General features: G+C 47.8%; 1 protein-coding gene across 1 annotated transcript in view; it reads left to right on the forward strand.

Moving 5' to 3' along the window:
- LOC144542414 (uncharacterized) overlaps positions 1–21,198 on the forward strand; it is a 98,974-nt gene that overhangs the window by 62,520 nt on the left and 15,256 nt on the right. The window contains exon 3 of the mRNA XM_078289016.1: positions 20,436–20,480. Coding sequence (XP_078145142.1) covers positions 20,436–20,480 — 45 coding nt within the window. The remainder of the gene's footprint in view (positions 1–20,435; positions 20,481–21,198) is intronic.

Below are 21,198 nucleotides of genomic sequence, written 5' to 3' on the forward strand. Positions count from 1 at the left end.
CCACTGCGTTCTCCCTCTACAACTCTGTTTTTCCACGGTAGTTTATTCTATCTCAGATGTGTTGATATATTCCCAGAGAGTCCTCTCTTCCAGCTTATCTGTACTTTTCCAGTAGTCACCTTGCCTTTTCCTCCATCTGTGTACTTGCGGCGACCTTTTACCAGTCAACAATTTGTATCATGCAGCCCCCCCGGGTGTTTGGATTCACTCAGTGAGTCTGCTTGTTGCTTACAGGTCGGAGTCAGCGTCGCAAACATACAGTAGCTGCTACGTTTCTGACTTACAGAGTTATGTAGTGTAATCAGTCGTGTGTTTTCCAGTGAAAACACTTTAATCTCCCTCTCGCCCTCTCAAGTGGTTTCATCCAGATGGGGTTGCCGAGTTCAGTGTGTGTGTGTGTGTGTGTGTGTGTGTGTGTGTGTGCCTATAACATCAGGTGCAGGTTTAAGCTCTTCCATAAACCTTTGTAAACACTCTTTCTCCTCCCCTTCCCCTTCCCTCAAACACCACAAACAAATGAATCTCAGACTTTAAATCTGAACCTCAAACAGCATCGGTTTCCACTTTGAAGGAACAGGACGCACACCTTCGACTTGACATGGCATTCGTCTCACCTGACTGCCCTCGGAGCCTTGCAAAGAGGCTGCTTTTAGACAGGTGCATGAATACCCATAATCCTCCTTGGCCCGCCTTGACCCAGTAGGGGCTAATGAGAGCGTGCTAGGAAAGATTTATGTGAACTCCACGCTTGTCCCTTGAACCCTTTGGTTGCTGTCCGTGAACGCTGATCCAGTCCATATCTTCTTCTTTCAACACTCTCACGCTCCACATCCTGACTGCCCTCTCCCTATCTCTCTCTCTCTCTCTCTCTCTCTCTCTATCTCTCTCTGCTTTATGACAGAGGCCATTCGTCAGCTCTGTTATCGCTCTCTGCTCTCCCTCTTGCACTCAAGGTCTGGCCTCCACCCAAGACCAGACAACACACGCACATGGACAGACGCACTCAAGACATGTTCCATGTATCACTGTAGCTACATGTATTCCCACCAACACAGAATTCACATATGTATCCTGTAATCAGCAAGCAAACTCAAGATGCAGTCTGAGTTTTTGTGTGTTGTAGAGTTATGGAGAGTGAGAGATGTAAAGTAGAGAGGCTGGGAAAGCTGCCCGGTCATTTGTTGGTTTGTTTTCTAAGGCAACGGTTCACTCATGTGCGTTTCTCTATGAGTTAAGATACTGTATTACAGTTCTGTGTGTGTGGGTGTGTGTGTGTGTGTGCATCTTCCCTCGCTTTCCATCTGAGGAGGAAAGGGAAAGGAGACAGCTACAAGTGATGGCTATATTTTAACAGTGCACATAAAGTGCTGTGGTTTCCTTTACTACATCATGTTATCAATCTTGACATGAATGCACGTACTCCCTGATCATGGTCCCTCTTTTACGCAACTTCATTTGTGGATGTTTAGACTTTGAGACAGTTGCAGAACCCTCTTTTAAGCAGAGTTTGTTTGGCCCTTTGCTTTTCTTTTCTCTGTATGTGTTCGATCAGAGCTATAGTTGTGTTGTGTTTCATACAGAGAGAGGGAGGAAAAAAGGGGGAGGGAGACACACACACACACACACACACAGTAATGGAGATGGCTATCAATCCCAGTCCTAAGTGGAAAAAGGTGACATTCCCTGTGACATAAACTTCTTATAATGCTGTTTTTCACTACCGTGAAAATGAAAGTCCTCACAGATGTCTGCATATGGCAAACACGCTCGTTATCAAATCAACGGCTGCCTCTGTTCTGCCCAGTGTTTATGGCAATTGTAACTTCAGAACACTATGGAATAAAGGGAAATAACCTTTCCTCATGGCCGTGCAGTGTGTCGGTGTCAGATGGATTACTGAACCATATATAAAACACATCACAACACACATGGTCCCTGAACTCTCTTTAGGGACCGTTGCACAGTGGCCCAATCCACAGCTTTGTTCAAACAAACATCAAAGAGATTGGAAGTTTAAACAACTTGATACTCTATATACACAGCAAAAGAAAGTCCTCATACTCTGTTAGCCTGAGCCACTCAGATTTGAACCGTTCTCATTTGCCGTTACACGCAGGCCTTCGTTCCTCCCTCACCCACTGATACAGCGCAGAGCTCACACACCTCAGTGGGATTAGCATGCATGTGAGCGGTGTGTGCCTGCGCAAGAGTGAGATTAGGGTACATGCGTGGGGTGTGTGTCTGTGCGGGAAGTATGGCGTGTGTGATGTGGGTCTGTAAGCTAGTGGTGTGTGATGGAAGGCGGGTGGCATATGTCCATGCCAGCGTATCCCATGTGAAAGTGTGTGTGTGTGTGGGTGAAAAGCAGCGCAGCTCCCAGCCTGGTACCAGGTATGTTTTCTCGTGTCATTGAGGTGAGTCATAAGGGCCCGGGGATGCTGGGAGCTCTTCAAAGTGAGGCTGTTGCTGCGGAGGAATGAGCTGAGAGCATCTGGACTCAGCAGATGAAAGAGCCAGAGAGAGCGGTACCGCTGGTACACAGCATGGCTCTGTGAGAGCTGGGCCAGGAGAAGTAGCATGCACCTGAGCGATCTTCTGTGTGTGTGTGTGTGCGTGTGTGGGTGGGTGGTGGGGGGGATTGGAGGGGTATACAGCCAGGGTAAATTCAGGGTAAACAGCCAGTTCCTATCACAGATTGCAGCTCTGCATGCTTACCGCTGACTGGGTTTATGTGTGGCAAGAGAGCTGCACACAGTGGGGAAAGAGAGAGCGAGAGAGAGAGAGAGAGAGAGAGAGAGAAAGAAACAGAGACAAAGAGTAAGGAAAACAGAAATCATGTGTGAAGAAAATCAAGTAAACATGACAGGAATCTATCAAGTGTAGAACACATATCATTATCCTTGACATCCTCTCCATAAAGAGTAAACTTTTCCAGAATTGAGAAAAACTCTGGACGCCAATGCATTTCTGCAATGCATGCAGGATACAATGTCAGTTACAGAAAAAAAAAGGCAAAATTGAAGATACAGTATCTCTGCAGATCACTGATGGCATGTACAGTATACATATTTGCTTAACTTGTATCATGCAGTGTTTACTGTACATTAAGAAGAGAGGCCGAACATATAGACATCCTGAACGCTACAGTATAGCGACCATCTGGCCGGCTGTGCAGCTGCACTGTGCGACGTGGCCCACGAGTGCAACTGCGTGACTGTGGAGCCTGCAGAGCCGTAATGGGGGAGTCCATCAACAGGGGCAGAGGGTCAGCACAGGAAGACGCAGGTGTGACTGTATATGTGTTCACAGTACTGCACCATATATAGGACAGAAGGCATCTGGAGACGCTGCATTATCAGAATATGAAAAATATCTGTGATCGCGACCAAAAATAGTAATTCTTCGGGGCAAAATTTTATGGTGAAAATCCCTCAAACTTACAATAAATGACTTGTTGACAAATGAGCAGGCTAGATGATGAATAGAAAGACCTCCAGCGCAAAAACCAAATCATTTCCTCACTTTTGCTCTCTAAATTTCCCAGTATGTTTTTTTTTCCTTGTTTAACTATGCCACTGACAAAGATGAATGTGGAAAATGATTTAAACCCGGCTCCTTTTTTTTTTTCTCCTGACTTGCATTCCTCCTAACTCTACTTCTCTGCCTCATTCCCTCTATAGCCAGTAAGTCTAGCCCAATATAATGTGTCCTAAACAAGCTGTGTGTGTGTTTCCTAACAGCTGGGCTGGTCCCACTGAACCAAAGCACCATGGATGGCTGCTAATAACCCACCCTAATAATCCCTACATTACCTAATGTCTTTCTGCTTTCACTGCCATTAAATACCCATTCATTATAATGCCAACAGCTAGTGCCGTTGTGACCGTGGTCCCAGAGGTGGGACCTAACGCTGCATGAAGCCTGGTTGACTCTGCGGTGGTGCAGCGGGTTGGCCGATGCCCTTGGGTGGTGATGCTTGGTGATTACCCAGGGTCCCAGAGAGGTGAAGCCTAAAACGGAGTTCCCTCAGCAGGGCATCTGGTTAATGAGGGCTGGGCGTGCTGCTGGAGCCCCAGACTGGAACCATAGGAAATGTACACACAAGCTGGATACTGTACTGACACACACACGCACAGTCACTGTCTCGGGGTGATGTTCATTTGTCTTGCGCTCCTTTTCCTCCTCACAGTGGGACACAGGGAGACAAAGACAAGTAGCTGACACACCCACAGGAGAACAAATTTGATGGCTTACCCAGTTTCTCACACTGGCACATTTAACTCTAACAGCACTCGCATGTAGATGTAGTGTAGCAACGTAGGACTGCGAGGTGTTCTGCTATACTGCACACTGGATACCACACAAGTGTTTCACCCCAGCTCAAGTCTGAGTTTTAAGACAGCATGAGGCTTAGCAGTCGGAGTCTCGATTACACTGCACCGACTGTAGGGGCTAATTGGACACGCGGAGGAGGCTGCCCTAGAGGACGGCTGCGTATACGCTGGGGACTCTGGGAACTTTACTGGAAGCCATTAAGGAAACAAGACATTTCCGACCACAGGGAACAAGAAAAACGACTGAAAAATCAAGAGAAATGGAGAAAAAATGAGACGCTCCAGGCCCGGATTGCTAAGCACATGATTGTGGAGTGTGTGGAGTGTGTGTGTGTGTGTGTGTGTGTGTGTGTGTGTGTGTGGTGTGTGTGTGTGTGTGTGTGTGTGTGTGTGTGTGTGTGTGAGGCCTCTTTGCCCAGGTTGCGTGCCCCATTGCAGGTTGGCATGGTAACAGTGAGTGAGCAAGGCACTGACAGCACTGAATTGCATCTGCTCATTTAGCTTTCTCTCTCTCTCTCTCTCTCTCTCTCTCACTAGCACACACACAAACTCAGAGAAATGCACACGCACGCACACACACTCACCCCCTGCTGTTAGATAATCACCTGTGCCCAGTCAGGTCCCTCGTCCATATCGTCATCAATCAATCACGATTGTCATCAGCGTTCAACTTTGAACTTTAACTCGCTGCTCAACTGGTTTGCCCCCTGTGGCAGCGGCTAGCGGAGCCTTCAAAAGGACTAAGTTTGCCGTTTGCCGGTGTGCAGGGGGCCGTAGCCGAGGAGTGAAGAGAATACACAGTCTCAGTCTTCAGAGAAAGCCCAGTGAATTGTTTAAATATGGAACCCATAGTCTCCATGTCACTTCCAACTCCTGTTGGAGAAACTGACGGAAACTCTTCATTACGGTTGTGCTGTGAAACGTTACGTGGAGCGTGGGTCGGGGATAGTTAGCAGCGGCACAGTTGAATGGCGGTGGAATCTGGGATGGCACCTGGAAACAATTGTCTTTCCCTGCCTGGAATGTTTATGTATTGGTGAATTATTCTAAGCATGTTCCCAATGTTTATTTCTAGAACGATGTCTGGCTGCATGGCAGACTGTCCACTCCGAAAGAGACTGGAGAGAGAAACTGTATGATGAGTGTGCGTGTGTGTGCGTGTGTGTGTGTATGCGTGTGTGTGTGTGTGTGTGCAAATCCTGTGCAGCTCTTGCCGTTTATTGACTGCCCTCTCCTCTCGTCACTTACCGCATACTCAGTCCAACCGTATCCCTCATTAAAATAAAGTCAACCCACCTCCCTTCAGGCATCGCTTTTTATACGCACCACTCCATATCCAAACACTGTTAAAGTTCAGGATAATATTTTGATATCTGTCATCTTATGCTGTTATATAGGGGCCTGGAGAACCAAAGGGAGAGGAAGTTCCCTTCGTTTGTGGTCTCCATTCCCAGCATAACACACAAGCTCCAATTTCCCATGGGTGTGTTTGTTGTGATGTGTTGTGGCACCAACGCAAACAGCCACAGTCTGGACCGGGCCTAAAGGCCTGGTGGATTTGTTTAGTCTTGGTGGGTAGGACACAAGGAGAGGATTTTGTTATTCTTTGTAAGAGTGCTTGTCTCCTCAAAGCAAACACGCAGGGGGCTGGAAGAGTCTCCCAATTTCAAAAGTGGGGGAGGCGCTCGGGTGGATCGTCACGATTCGGCTTTGTAATTACCAGAGTTTTGTGATGGCCTATATGAAGTGATTTATCCCCTTGGTCAGTATCTATGGGCATTGTTTACCCACATCTTCTCTGACAATCTGCGCTATAAAAAGTGCACGCTCAGTTTCTGATGCCTGCTAGCCCCCTCTAAAGGATGTGCCTTGAATAAGTTGAGTGGTGAAATGTATGAGGAGGAGGGTGTGTGTGTCAGGGGGTGAGGAGGGCATGTACGTTTGAGGGGTGAGGAGGGTGTGTGTGTGTGTGTGTGTGTGGAGGGGGGAGTTTGAAAGGTGACACCCTCACAAGTGGTGTTTATGAGAGGAGAGAATACCACAGGACAACTGTGGGCCGCCCTGAATATGAGACAGAGCGGGAGAGAGGGAAGAGGTGTGGATGGGGGGGTTAGGAGGGGGCCATGAGAAAGAGAGAGGGAGAGATAGACAGATAGAGGGAGTGGGAGTAGGGAGGACCAGGCGGGACGACGTGACAGCGACATGAGGATCCCTCTCAGACTGACACCAGCTCTTAACCCCGAGGTCAGAGAGCGAGAGACGGAACGAGAGGGAGACATGTTATATGTAGGGTGACACTAGGAGAGAGGGATCCTGGGAGAAAAGGGGGAAACGTGGCATGCCGTCCGACCCCTTTCGCTGGTGCAACCACCGAGCCAATCACACCAACACTCGTGTGTGTGTGCGTGTGTGTGTGTGTGCTCGTTAATGTCACTTACAAAGTTCAACTCGTGTCTATCTTGTATCTATTAAACGTGTGCCAAGCAGCCACGACCTGTGACCTGTGTTGGAGTACAGTGGCAGATATATGGGATCCAGCAACTTGAAGGCTGGAGGTCACATCCTGACTGTGTTACACGCCTCAGCCAACAAAAGCACACACACACAGACACACACACACACGTGCTCGTACACACTGGATACCAGGCCGCTAATGCCAGGTCACATCTTGAGCTCCAAGTAATAGATAAAGCGAGGAATGAGGGTTAACAGACAGTGGCTTCAAATGTGTGTGTGTGTGTGTGTCCTCGTCCATGTGTGTATGCTCTAGTCTTCTCATCTGGCCTTGGGGGTAATCCATATAAAGGCTGATTAAGATGGAGGACAGAGGACATTGATCAGTAGAAACGAGCGCTGGACGGGGGATGAAAGAACAAAGTGGGATCATGTTGCTCTGCATCATTAATATCTATCAGGAGCGATACACGACTTAAAACAGCTAGACATGGATGGATGGGAGGATCGGAGGCAGAAAAAGAAAAAAAGAACAGAGAACTTTTTCAGGGTCATCCTGTTGCCCCTCCACTTCCTCGCTTTATTCATCCATTTGCTTCTTCCCTCCTGATGTCACCCACCAAAGAGTGCTTTGATCTTCTGTGGGGTGGTTTGGTTATGAAACCCAAACCTGCAGGAACAGTATTTACATCAAACTGATGTTTAACTATTTAATCTGATGTTGATCTGACCTCGAGTGCATGCCTCTCTTAGTTTCTTTCCCCCGCTCCCTCCTAATGTTTTGTTTATTTCAGAGGTTTATCTTGCCTAATGGTCACCAAGCATTTGTATGCTTGTACTCCATAGTTTGTTCTTGAGTTAGGATGGGACACATGCTTCAGGTTAACTGGGTGGAATACTGCCTCTAAGGCTGGAAATGACTGGTAGTCAGTCACACTTTCACCAGGTGCGCTTATAAATGTCAATGCCTGTTATTCATCTGTGCTGCTCTGCCATAAACAGGTGCTTTAGATTTGACCTGCTGCTCTTCCGCTTTAGCTTCTGTGACAAGCAGATAATTGGGTCCTGTCGACCGCTCCCTGCCAAAATCTAATGAGTGTTGTCTTTACGCTTACTAAAACAAGCAGAGTGAATTTTAGTTTGTCGTCTGAAATCACTGGATTCCTTGTTGCACATTAATCTTCTCTAACAATGGTAAAAATGGACTTTTAGAAATGTCTTTAACAGTTTTAGGTTGATTAAGAGGGGAGAAGTGCTGTAAAAGAGCCATTTGACCATATTTGGTTTTGTTTAAGCTCCTGTTGCTTTAGCTACAGTCAGGTGCATGCACACAAAGGCTCCATTGTTGGAAAACCCCAGGTAGTTAGGTTTACTATAAACCTTCTTTTGACCGATTTATGAGGCAGCCCCCATCCCAGGAATGAAAATATGAAACATTTTGAAATCGCTACCACTTGGATCTGATGTTAAAGGCCCTAAATCACTTGGAAGTGGCCGCAAATTTATTTCTTGTACCGATGTATCATTTTACTCATAACACACGATGAACAGGGACTCTGGCCTGCCAAGAACCTGTCTGTTGGTCAGAGGAGCGTTACGGCCACATGCGGTTTTCTCCCACTTGACCTGGCAGAGGAGCGCTGAAACCTGAAGCCGACCCTGGTTCTGGTCCGGCACCCCGGGGTGGTTCCAAACCTCCGGTCGTGTGCCAGCGCTGGGCCCGGGGCTGGGGCTGGGCTGGGTCTGCTTCCTGGGTTTTGGTTCAGTGAGCGGCGGCGATAAAAGATGTTCCGCTCTCGTATCGTTCAGACTGAGTGCTTCAGACAAACTCGGATATGCAGCCAAGAGGATGCAGAGTGTGTCGCTGTCTTGTTTTCCTTCCATTTTCCGCTGTTGTTGGCTCACTTGTTGGCAGGCGGAGGAATGAGCGAGGGGGCTGACTGTGGGCCAGAGGCAGCAGTGAACACCTGCCAGGTACAGCAGGAGAGCTGGAGGCTGGTCAGCGTTCGCATTGGGAGGAAAGGATAAATCCCATTACATGAGATAGGAAACATGTGTAGGGGCAAATGAAGGTGACATGATTGGCTTTGGGTGAGGCGTTAGATGAGCGTGTGTCGAGTGAAATGAGCTCAATGGTTGTATGTGCATCTCTCTCTCTCTCTCTCTCTCTCTCTCTCTCTCTCTCTCTCTCTCTCTCTCTCTCTCTCTCTCTCTCTGCAGCTGTAGTCCACTATCTTTTGCCTGCGTGCTCCCTCTTGACCCTGTTGCAAGGTCACTGTGGTATGAATGCTGATACTGAGATGTGATTGGTCAGTAGGGAAGAATGGCACATACCTCTGTCATGCGCTCCCAGCTGTGTTTAGCTTTCATTACACCACATGGACGCTATCGGGCGTATCAGCTGTGTCAGCTATCTATCATACCCGCAGCTGTCAGACACACAAACTGACGCACTTTCAGATACACACTCCCAATTTTAAATACACTCAGGCACAAATCCACACAGTGGCACTCACTCAGGCATCGCCATTTGCTCAGAGAAATGCAAAACTCCAGATACCTTGCCGGATATTTATTGAAGACAATGTTAGATGCTGCGGCGACATGAAAGGCTGAATGTAAACTCACAACAGGCTGAAACATCACACTGATCCCAGTCTATCAGTGAGTGTGTTAGGCTCGACAGCCATCCCAGCCATGCTCTGACCCCTGAAACCTGAGCGGCTGATTGGACCAAATCTGGAAGCCACCAATCGGATAAGGTGACGCATGACCTCCTCCCATGAAGTTCACAGAGGGGCGAGTCTGCACCTGCCCCAGGAGTAGCTGCAATAGGGAGCCCCCTGGAAAGAAACACACACACACACCCACATAGACACACTACACTCTAGCCCTCCAATCATGCGGTGGTGAAAGGGGGCTCGGTGTATGTTACATCAGTAACATCACAGCACAGAGAGCGAGTGACATCTGAAAACCCTGCGGTGATGGCATTATAGCTGTAAGCACTGTGAAATGCTCTCTTCCTTACACACACCTGTACGTGTAAAGCCACCGAAGCCTTTGAAAGAAGCAGATGATAGCCCTCATACTGAAATCCCAATGGGTTTATGACTGACCACAGGAGTGCCAGCATTGACGTAAGTGACGGAGTGAATTCATGTCCCAACAGGCTGCGCTGGCCACTGACATGACAGCTAATTTATTGAGTGTGATTCAGTCAGGTTGAAATACACATAAAACCTGTTACCAGACACAATAAATACCTGACACCTGACTCTGGAAGGGAGGAAGGAAGGAAGGAAGGAAGGAAGGGAGGAAGGAAGGGAGGGAGGGAGGGAAGGAGGGAGGAACCCATGCATCCCAGATGTTCATTCTCATCATGCCATCCCAGCATGCTCTCTGCTCTCTGTAATGTCTTGCTGTGGCTGACAAGCCTGGGTGTCAATCAGACAGACAGAGGAAAGATAGTGAGAGCCGTCCAGTACTTACAACATATTGATAGGCTGATTGCTATCTATAGCTATAGATTATCGGGTTTATATTAAGAAACCCGATAATCTGCAATAGGTATATTAATATATCTATTGCATTAATTGATAGCCAGGACTAGGCCTAGAAGTTCAAGGTTTAATGTGGAAGTACAATACTGAGATGTTAATGTATGTGCCGACATCTGAGAGTTCCTCTGTATGTGTGTGCACGAGTTTGTCCTGTGTGTGTGTGTGCATATTATGTGCATGTACATGCTGGTGGACGTGGATGTGTGGTTTTGTTTTCAACGAGCCAAGACCCCCTGGAGTGCAGATGTACTGACTCACCCTCGTTTCAATGGCTCTATAATGGGTTTTGAATTGAATTATGCTGTGCCGATATCCACAATTTCACAGTAGCCATGTGAAATTTTTCCGGTATGGATATTTTCTTGCCAGTCCGTCCCTAAGTCCACAGTGCAGACCAGTCACTTTGTCCTAAATCCTCTATTTCAATCATCGAAGAGTGATTTACTGTTTGCTTCCGAAATAACATCACATGTGCCAAACCTTGCCCCTGGTCAAGAATGGGGCTGATTTTGCACTGCTTGCTCTCCTCATTCGGCCCTACTCCGCATACTCAATCACATCCGTCAGTGATGACCGGCTGGGGGCTTGTAATTCCACATTAACGCTGATTCTCAGCCATTGATTCTTGATCCACATGTATCAGATGGCATTATAATCATGAGGGTTTTCTGCTTAAGCCAGAATGGGTTGGCAGAGCAGCATGCTATGAACTGGGATGTAATTACTACCAGACCAGAGCCCATTGAGTATTGGCACATGGCGGATGGATCGGGCCAGGTACGTCAGGGCTGGTTTAGGGGTACAGAGAAAACGTGGGGTGCTGGGGTTCACTGAGGCTAGACTGGAGCTTGTAAGGTAGAGAGGTAAGTGAGGGATGGAGTGGTTGGGGAATTAACTCAGAGAGTGCGTTCAAGACCAGGGGTGGTGTGAAGTATCTGATCTTCGCCCGTACATTCCTCTAATAGAGCGTGTAGAGAGGGGGAGGTTGAAAGGTGAAAAGAAAGGTTACACAAATGAAACGCGAATAAAATAGGAGGGTAGGACACAGGGGAAAACAGCATCATACGTGTAATGTCATTTAAAGCGGTATACAAGCCTGCAGAGGTCCACTGTGGGCAGTAACTCACTCTGTCTCCATCACCACTCTCCTAAACATGCCCTCATCTCTTCCCTATGTAGCAAGCTACAGTGTTTGGCGTGTCAGTTTAGAGTGTGTTATGGCACCGCTCTTCTGTGTCGCGCCACGCCAAGTCACGACTGTGTAATCGGCCTCGGGACCACGAGCACCCTGTCGCCCATTACCCATAAACCTTTGGGTGTGCGGCCGGCTGCTTTGAGTTTTGCACGGCCTCACCTTAGCGTCTTGAAGAGGCCGTAAATTAGCCTGTCTGTTTCAGGTATGCGAGGACGAGAAGAGGGGAGCCAGAACAAGAAGCTAGCTTAAAGTAAGGGCTAAGGGCAACAGGGGTGGGACACCTGTGGAAAAAGGAGAAGAGAGAACGAGACATAGGGATAATGGTGGAGATTTTGAATTAGATTTCAGTTGCCAGAAGTTGCGGAGGAGAGCAGGACTGGGTTTGGTTGGAGAGAGCCATGGGAAAGGCAGAGGGTGGAATTCTTTCCAGAAAAGCTGTCAGTGTTGGGGAAGGAGGCTAGCTGGAGTAAGGCTCTCCTTTTGAACATTCACACCATGCTTCCTCAACCATGGCCCAGACATTGCCCCACACGATGTCTTCTGTTACAGCCACAGCCACACACACACACTCACACACACACACACGCACACAACACACACAAACACACTGCAGCTCTCCCCAGTTTTAGTTTAGAGTCATGGTGATTAGTGCACTTTTCTCTTTATTCCTTTACACTTTGAGCCCCACCCCCCCCCGACCCCAACCCCACCATGCCCACCCCTCCGGTTTTGCTCTAACATGTTCCAGAACGTGGAACTAGAACCACATTTTATGAATGAATAAAGGACACAAAGATAAAAGAGCGTTTTATCCCGTTAGAGACCACCATTCGACATAGACTGGCAGTGGACGAAACCGACACTTCAAAATATCCTTGTCAAATTACCACTGCACGCATTGATGCTGTTGACGTTCGCCACGTTAGAGAGTCTTAATACTTTTATTTTTAGTATCAACTTCAAAAACTTCATCCAAAGGCCCTTAAAGGAAATATACAGCACTCTGGCACTTTGGTAATCGAAGACAATAATCTTGCTGTTGGCCGCACCCTGCTTAGGGCCAAGCTCCTTCTAGGTGACCTATGTATTTTCTTACTCTCCCCCTACATGTGTGCCAGTGTTAATCCTCATGTTTATGCTCCCTGAGGACTGGATTTCACACCTCCAGACTTCCTGGAAGTCCCAGCAGCACCGGTGGCCCCAATCTGATCTGATCTACAAACACAGGCCTCATTCTCACCTCGTCACCGCACCTAGCCGTTGTCCCCCGCCTCCGGTTCAACTACATCTCCCCATTCGTTATGGGTTCCCACATCTGAGGGTGCCGATTGGTCACAGGAGGTTTGTCGATACCCAGGAAGTCTAACCTTCCTTAAATCTCACATGCTCACCTCCCCAAGCCCGCTCTACGAGGGTAAGGTGAAAAATGTGCTGCCACTTCTGTCTGTTTCCAAGTTGAAGCAGAAGCCGTAGTTGCAAGGGTGTGTGCGTGTGTGTTTGTGTGTGCGGGGATTGCTCATTCGCGTGCAAGTGTGTTTGCACGCCTATAAAGTCTCCTGAGTGCCTAAATTCCAATGTCTGTGGTTACAGACCCTGCTTCCCTCTTTCCCTTTCTCTCTCTCCCTCCCTCTGTCCATATCACGGCCCTACTAATGGAAGTACCACCCAGGAGCCCGTCTGAATGGTGCAGAAGGCCAAGCCTCTCCCATAAACACCAACATGTCCAGCATCAACAAACACACATCTGAGTGTGAGTGTGAGTGTGTGTGTGCGTGTGTGTGTATGCGCACACATGCATGTGATTCCCTAGCAGCTGAGCAGAGTATGTTTATCTGGGGTCAACTCATTTAAAGAAGTGTCACGCAAGGGCCCCCTTTTAAAAAGAGGACCCAACACAATTCAGACAAGCGCACACAGACTCAAATCACACACTATTGTTATACTTTTATTCGCTTGAGCAATAAAACACAGGCAAACTCCAAACACAGGTACACACCCCAACTTTCAACATATACTATCCGCACACCGGCCTCTCTGCCTCATTTTGAGCGTGTAAATACAGCTGGGAGTACCTGCGTTCGTGGCTGGAGACCAAGCCTTTGTCTCCCAAGTCTTGCGCTCTAGTCCACTTTGTTGTGATCCGCTCTCATTTGCTGTGCCCCGGTGGTGCTGGCTCTGTTTTGCTAGTGTGCTCTCATTGTTTTGACTGCGTCTGTCTCTCTGTGTGGGGCGGGCCCGTCTCTGCCTTCACCTCTCATTAGCTGTGACACACGCTGACTACCCAGGCAGCCTTTCACCACCGCCCTGCCACTCAACGCAAACCACCTGCCTGACATCACAACAACGGGCTTGATGCAGAACTTCGGGGTCTCCTTCTTTCACCCCGCTCGCTCATTTGCAAACACACACACACACCCACAAGCAAATATAAATGCATAATGAAACTTTTCCAGAAGCACACTCGGTTACACCAAAAACACAAATGAACTGTCAAGAGATTATAACCAAATAAATGAAGGCCCGAAGAGCCAATTGGATCTGCTTTTCTTTTATGGTGCTCATTAGGACCAAATGAATAATGCAACGGACTTAAATACCAAAACAACCCTGCAGCTGAAAGAGCATGCATGCATACTCACACACACACGCGTTTATAGCAGTGTCACTCAGCCTTGTCAGAGCGTGTCAGGAAAACTCTCTATTTTGAACACACTTGCATGGGCATGAAACAGGCGCTCATTCTCATGCACATGCACACACACACACAAATGCACTCTCAGATGCCCAGTTCTGAGAAGTCCACCCCCCAGTCACGCAACACTTGATGCTGAAAGTGAAACAGGTCGACTTGGTACGGAGGCGTTCTTGGCTTCTTATTTCCCAATCACAGAAGACCTTTGCAAGACTATATACTGAACATACAAAATATTAGGAGCATTTACTCTTTTCATAAAGCACACTGGTGAGGTGAATCCAGGTAAAAGCCAGTATCCCTTATGGATTTCCCTTATTAAATCTCTACCAATAACAGAGGAGAAGATGGTGATAAAGAGAAGCAGATAAGTTAAAGAAGGATTTTTAAGCTTTAAAGCAAGTGAGATGTGGATTGTGCAAAAGGAGCTGCAACTCAATATCAGTAAGGCGCCCCTAATATTCTGTACATCCAGTGTAGGACGGTCCAGTCTGGTATAGGAGGAGAGCAAAGGCTACTAAGACCTCACCAGCACTGCTGTGTGCCTACGATCTTATGGGATAACAGATAAGTAAACAGCTTGCATACATGTAGGTCTTTGAGAAATCTGCATGAATAACAGAGGAAGATTTGGTGGGATGAAGACGGATCGTAAATAGAGGCTCGCTCCGGTTTGATGCTGGTTATCTGATCATGCCCTTTCTGAGAAGGGGTGTGAACCGCGGTTGAACCACTGAACCACGGCTGACCCAGGAGAGACGGAGGGCAGCTGGAGAATGAATCACCACCGTGTGAATCACATCCTTTTTTTCCTCTCTCAGCCGCTCTGTTGCTGTTTACATCCACAGCATGTGTCCTCCATCTCGCAGGAGAGAAAGTTGGGGAAATGGAGGGAAAAGATGAGAGGCCGAGTGACATCGAGGGAAGAGTAGTGTTGTTTCAGACCAAGAGGTTTAACAGCTGTCCGCATCCGTGCAAAGACAAGCAGAAGCAAAGGAGGCGGATGCTCACAGACAATCATTAGATCTTAGAGGATACACACTTTCAATCATAACGCCAATTGACTTGGAAGTCTGACCTCAGACTCCTCAAATCAATTCAGTGCACGTCAAATATTAAAACAACACACTTGGTTATTTTAAACAAATACTGTATTTCTGTCAATCACTAATTCTTCACTCAAAACTTTGGATTCTGTTGGTCAGCATCTCTGTAATTATAGAATAAAGTAGTTTATCGTTTGCAGTCAAAACTTGGCCCGATTCTCTGGCTGTATGTTGTCTGTCTTCCCAGCATGCATTTTGTATATTACACGCTGATTATGAACAAGTCTCCAGAGGTTGCAGTTTGTTTTTGTGTATGGCTGCGTGCTGATAGACTGCAGCTCCTCTCCAAGCCCGGCCGTTCCCAGCCAAGACCAGATTAGAGCGACCTGGCAGATCCGAGGGGAATCGGATTCTGGGATTTTCGGAATACCATTCTAGTGGGGAATATTAGCGAGATTGGAGGTGCGGTGGAAGGCACGCTGCCTCCAGCTAACGTGGAGGCGAAAAATTGACCCGCACTACTTACACTCCCCCCCCCCCCCCCCCCACACCACCTTTCTCTTCCTTTCCAAATTAAATTTTCCCCTGTTGGGGAGAGGGGGGGCTAGATGGATGGATGGATGTAAGTCCTGTGGTTGTGCATACGGAGTATCACATTCTGCTATTTTCATTTGGCTCTTTATTGCTCCCAGTTGTTGGGTTAAACAAAGCGGGGCCTTAGAGCGGGTGGGGGGGGGGGGGGGGGGGGGTCGGGGGCAGTGCTTCTCCAATCCAGCGCTTTGTTCCCTGGAAGCACTTTGTTTGTGAGAAATGTCACAGTAGCTAAATCAAGACGAGGCACGGCTATGAGAAACAGACAGACCAGAGGAAGATGGGAGAGAGAGAGAGTGTGTGTGTGTGTGTGGTGTGGTGTGTGTGTGTGTGTGTGTGTGTGTGTGTGTGTGTGTGTGTGTGTGTGTGTCTGTGCACGCATGTGTGAGTGTGTTTGTCTGTTGCACACTCAAGACCAAGAGTAGTTTAGATGCAGGGTGCAGATTGGTAACACTCACCAGTGCAGAGAGTGATATATATATATATATATATATATATAGAGAGAGAGAGAGATTGAGAGAGAGAGAGATTGAGAGAGAGAGAGAGAGAAAGAAAGAGCAAGAGAATGGCCTTTAACAGACACACACATACACTCACAACCAGTAAAAGCGTTGATGTAGAAATTGTTTCCAACCTCACTCCGGCCGATAACTCTTGTCAGCAAGCTAGTTGAGCATGCCAGAGTATATACATTTGAGTCTTTATGGGAATCTGTGTGTGTGTGTGTGTGTGTGTGTGTGTGTGTGTGTGTGTCTGTCTGTGTGTGTGTGTGTGTGTGTGTGTGTGTGTGTACGTGGGACTGTGATGTTTAGTGGTATAGGCCTTTCTCCAGTCGCTGCCTTTACCATTCCATGTGAAGTCTAATGGGGGATGTTGGATCTGGGCTAGGATCCATGTGTTTGCTTCTCTCAGTCCCAGGTCTCTGACATTCACACACACACACACACACACACACATAGTCCTAGGGGAGGGATGGCCTACTAGCTGGCTCCCAGTCAAACCCTGGCCTGCATGCTTTCCAGCCTCACATAGGGAAGACCGGTTAACTTGAAATACAGAGCTTCAGGCGACATGTATGCACGGCTATCCGTAGTCTGCAAAGTTCAACTGCAGTTCCTTTTGTGTGTGTGTGTGTGTGTGTGTGTGTGTGTGTGTGTGTGTGTGTGCCCTGTGTATCATGCAGGCTGTTCCCAGGGAACTCTCTACACACTCATATTCATATTCTTGACAGCTGATGCTCAGTGGGCTCGCACGCATCCAGCTTTGTTTGTGTGTGTGTGTGTGTGTGTGTGTGTGTGTGTGTGTGTGTGTGTGTGTGTGTGTGTGTGTGTGTGTGTGTGTGTGTGTGTAAAGCTCACAGAGAGATCTATGAGCGCAGTGAGGATGTGTGACTATGTTGTTTCCTTCCGTTGTGGTTTGACAGTTGTGGAGGTCCATCTTTCTCTCTTTGGGGGTATTTCAGCACGTATAACGGTGAAGGACACTCTGCTCCCTCACAGAGGAAGAAGACCTCCTCCCTCCTTTGTCATTTCCCCACTTGTCCGTTATATTTTGTGTCTGTTCATCTGCCTTCTTTTTTCAATGTTCAATCCCTTGTCTCCTTCGCCATCCTCTCATCTGCTTTAACTTTAACGCTGTAGAAGTGGACCGATCACTCAGGGTTTTGTTTTGTCTTTGAGTGGTGAAATGCTCCTTTAAACGCTTTAGACATTGATAACCTCTGACCTCTAGAACGAACAGAAAGGAGGGAGGAAGGTCAAATTATGATACAGTTTGTACTCACTGTGTTGGTACACACATACCACCTCTTGCTCACGTAAAACATGATCTCTCTCTCTCTCTCCCCCTCTCTCTCTCTCTCTGACGTACACACTGGTGCTGTCTTGGTGTGCTCATATGACATTTTCACTGGTATGTCACAGATCTTACCAGCGCCATAGGAAGTCAAGGCTGAAACCTAACCTTCTATGTCATGTGTGTGCATGTGTTTATGTGTGTGTGTGTGTGTGTGTGTTTGTCTGTGTCTGTGTCTGGGCACTTGTTACTATGTTTGTTTTTACACACAGATATGTGCTCAGCGCTCTCTCCTGGAAGGGGAATCTGAGCAACTGCCACACACACACACACACACACATTTTGCCCCAGTCCCCTCTGCTCTCCAGTGCTGCTGTTTTTCCCATTAATTCCTCCAGTCAACCCAGCCCTACATCAGCTTGTCATCACCAGACTCCGTTCCCCCTCAAATCTGCCACTCAGGACCAATCATACGCCCCCATTTCAGTCACTGTGACGTCCGCTCCTTCAGCCTTGGCGACCGACCTGTCGGCATACCGACGGCTCCCTTTTATGTCTCAAATAAAGGTAGAGCAGGCAGGGCCCGTGGTGACCCACATCCCATAATGCATATCCCTGCTAGAGGACACGCTGTAGAAATGTCCACTAAATACCCGGTGGCCATGTTGCAACGTAAAAGGATTTTAAAGGATTGTAAAGATCTTCGTCTTTGTACAGCTCACTTCCTCCATCCTTCATGTATCCCTGTTCTGTCATATTTCATGCTGGACTCTTCGTCTCCTCTCATTTCCTAGTGCAGTATACATCTCATCCTCTGTCCCTCCCATTTTGTTCCCACTGTCTGTCCTCCTCATCCTGCCACTCCCTTATACATCCCCCCCCACCCCATCTCCAGCTTGTACCCCCCCCCCAACCCCCGGGGATGCGCCCAGGCCAACGGCACAGAGGCCTCAGCTCCATGCTGCTGTTTATGGCTGTGGGGGCTGGAGCAGGGGAAGTGGAACCCACTAGGGAATATGGAGACTATTAATATAAATGCTTGGGGTGGTGTGTGTGTGTGTGTGTGTGTGTGTGTGTGTGTGTGTGTATGTGTGCTTGTTGGAATCGGCATGTGTGTATGCATGTGTCTGGCATTTGAAAGTGTAAGGATGTTTGATGAGTAAAATTATTTAGATTTGAGGGGTTTTTTTTAGCTATTACACTACCAGTCCAAGTTTGGACAAACACATTTTTCTTTATTTTTACTGTTTTCCACATTTTAGAAAGTAAGACATCAAAACTATGAGATAACACAAATGGAATTATTCAGTGACCAAAAAAGTGTTAAATCAAAATCTTATATTTTAGATTCTTTAAAGCAGCGACCCTTTGCCTTGGCAAAGGCTTTGAAAAGAAATTCATACATAGGATCAACTTCACTATTTGTATTTGTCTAAGAAACAAATTTCAAGCATTTAAGCATAAGCATTTAGATCAAAATGGCTTTAAGAGAATGAAAAACATAGTACATTCAATCAGGTGTGTCCAAACTTTTGACTGGTAGTGCACTTTCATTCCAAAGTCATTAATAGTCTAGCTCCTGCTACAAAAAGGAGGGAAAGAGGGATGAAAGTGGGAGAGGTAGACATGAGGAGGAGGTGGAGGAGCATGATTGAAGTCTCTTTGAAAGGGCTGGCAGAGTCAGGAAGTGATTAGGCGGCTACAATAACTCCAATAATGACGATGGGGAAAACATGTCTGCAGCCACAACCAGTTAGCATCAGGACCGGTACCCAGTATGGTTCCTATTTCACCACAAGGCCAGCGGTGAGTGAGGGAGGATGGGCACTGGAAAAGAGGGAGAACGGGGGTGAAGTGTTACCTAGAGAATTGTTGCAGGGCATGGGGAAGCAAGTTGAAAGTGGGTTTTTTTTAGTCGAGGAGGCACAGGAGTAGAAGTTCTCACTGTGCATCCATGTATGATCAGTTATATCATCGTGTAAAGCAAGCCAGAACTCTCCTAAATTACCGGGCGGACGCTGACGTAAATCAGTGATGGAGGAGTAGTGATTCATGGTCTTGTAGCAGCGTGAGGCCTGTGAATCTAGGTCGACCCTCTCGCCGGCCGCATCATCCCCCCGGTTCCTCCACAGCCCTCCTGCCGCTTTCACGACTCTAGCAGACCTCTCCATCAGCAGCAAGAAATCCTTTACCGTAACAGCGGAGGTGTCCGCCGCTTCAGCCCTTCAGCGCAAGGTCAGCGGAAGGTGGCTGGATCTCGGCCAGGCAGTGAGGAACGGGCTCCGGTGAACCTGAGCCTCGGCCTAACAGCACGCCGGAGTGCCGGGACGACGAGAGCAATCGGTCTTAAGCGTGCCCGAAGTTCCCATTTTGTTCTGCATGGGTGGGAATCATACAGTACATTTAGTTCTGTGAGTGTCATGGGGTCTTTGTTGTCATTTTGTAATACTTTCTACCGTCTGAATGTGTGTTCACGCTGCACACCTGTGGAGGGCCAGATGGTCCTGACAGCATGTCGCTCGTGGGACAGTGTGTTTGAACATCTGGAGCAACACACACACACACACACACACACACATTAGAACAGACTAGAGAGGTGGTGTCTGCTGTGCCAACTCACACACGCTCGATGCCAGCCGACACAGAACCACCAGCGGACTCGGTGAAATAGCAAGTGATGCACGGCTGCTCTCTACTCATTCCTACGTTGAAAGTGTGGTGAGTTTAATGTTCTGTGTGTGTGTGTGTGTGTGTGTGTTTTCACAGGACCTCCAGGAAAACGTGGACGGATGGGAAGAAGAGGGGATCCCGGTAAGTGACGCCCACCACCTGCTTTGTTTGTTTATATAAGGATTTATCCTTTTCCTCTTTTCCTGGAAGACCTAGACTTTACTTCTCTCTCTCTCTCTCTCTCTGCCTCTCTCTCTCTCACTCTCGCTTGCTCCCACCCTCAATCTCTTCCTCTGGGTGACAGGATAAGGTGGAGAGCTGGTGGAGTCAGTGAACCATGAGTCAGGCCGGTGGATGATGGGCTACAGTAGGCCCTTCTCCCTGTCCCTCCCTATTTGCGCAGACAGCGCTAACCTTGGCCATGTGGTTGCACTAACTTTGCCCATATGTCAGGCGCTCTCGCTGAGCAGTAGCAGCTGCAGTAATATAGGCCTAATGAGATTCTCCCTTGCCAACATCACTACCCACCGTTATTGTGTTGCTTTTTCTTTCCATCCAGACCACAAAAAACACTCATTGGGAACCAAAACAGAGCTCAGACCTGCTTGTTATTGTTAACCCTTACACAAAAAGTTACACAAAGCGTTGCAGCGCACAAGCTGTTAGCCCGAGACTCCTTCTGACTGGGCTGATGTTCTAGGCGTTTGACTCATTTTTCTTTTTAAATGTTTTTTATTAAGTGTTGACTCCGCCGTGTTGCGGTGCGACAATATTAGACGATACTATCAAAGACTGTGGTTGTTCTGCAGGATATGCGTAAGGGAAAACCTCCTTCTGGTTGTGATTCATGGTTGTGATT

The sequence above is a fragment of the Centroberyx gerrardi genome, chromosome 16, assembly GCF_048128805.1.
Source record: "Centroberyx gerrardi isolate f3 chromosome 16, fCenGer3.hap1.cur.20231027, whole genome shotgun sequence".
NCBI classification, from domain to species: Eukaryota; Metazoa; Chordata; class Actinopteri; order Beryciformes; family Berycidae; genus Centroberyx; species Centroberyx gerrardi.